The 222-nt window shown below is 37.8% G+C and overlaps 1 protein-coding gene across 1 annotated transcript in view; it reads right to left on the bottom strand.

Annotated features, from left to right (window-relative positions):
• Positions 1-6: 6 nt before the first annotated feature.
• Positions 7-222, bottom strand: part of LOC119582273 — a 2,836-nt gene continuing 2,620 nt past the window's right edge. The window contains exon 3 of the mRNA XM_037930492.1: positions 7-135. Coding sequence (XP_037786420.1) covers positions 93-135 — 43 coding nt within the window. The 3' untranslated portion in view covers positions 7-92. The remainder of the gene's footprint in view (positions 136-222) is intronic.

The raw sequence follows: 222 nt of genomic DNA on the forward strand, positions 1-222 counted from the left end.
TTATTTTTCTTTCTCTCGCCGATGTTTCTTGTTCCTTTTTCTCATTTCCTCTTATTTCTTCTTATCATTTCTTGCTCTTTTCCTCTTTCTCCTCATTTCGCCTCCATCTCTTCTCCCTTGTTCACAATACAGAGACTGGAAGAGAGATGACATTAAAAGAAAAAAATCAGCTTCTGTATATCAACGAGGCCCGTTTTTTTCAGCTCACTCAAGGCTTCACAA

The sequence above is a fragment of the Penaeus monodon genome, chromosome 15 (genome assembly GCF_015228065.2).
Source record: "Penaeus monodon isolate SGIC_2016 chromosome 15, NSTDA_Pmon_1, whole genome shotgun sequence".
Classification (NCBI taxonomy): Eukaryota; Metazoa; Arthropoda; class Malacostraca; order Decapoda; family Penaeidae; genus Penaeus; species Penaeus monodon.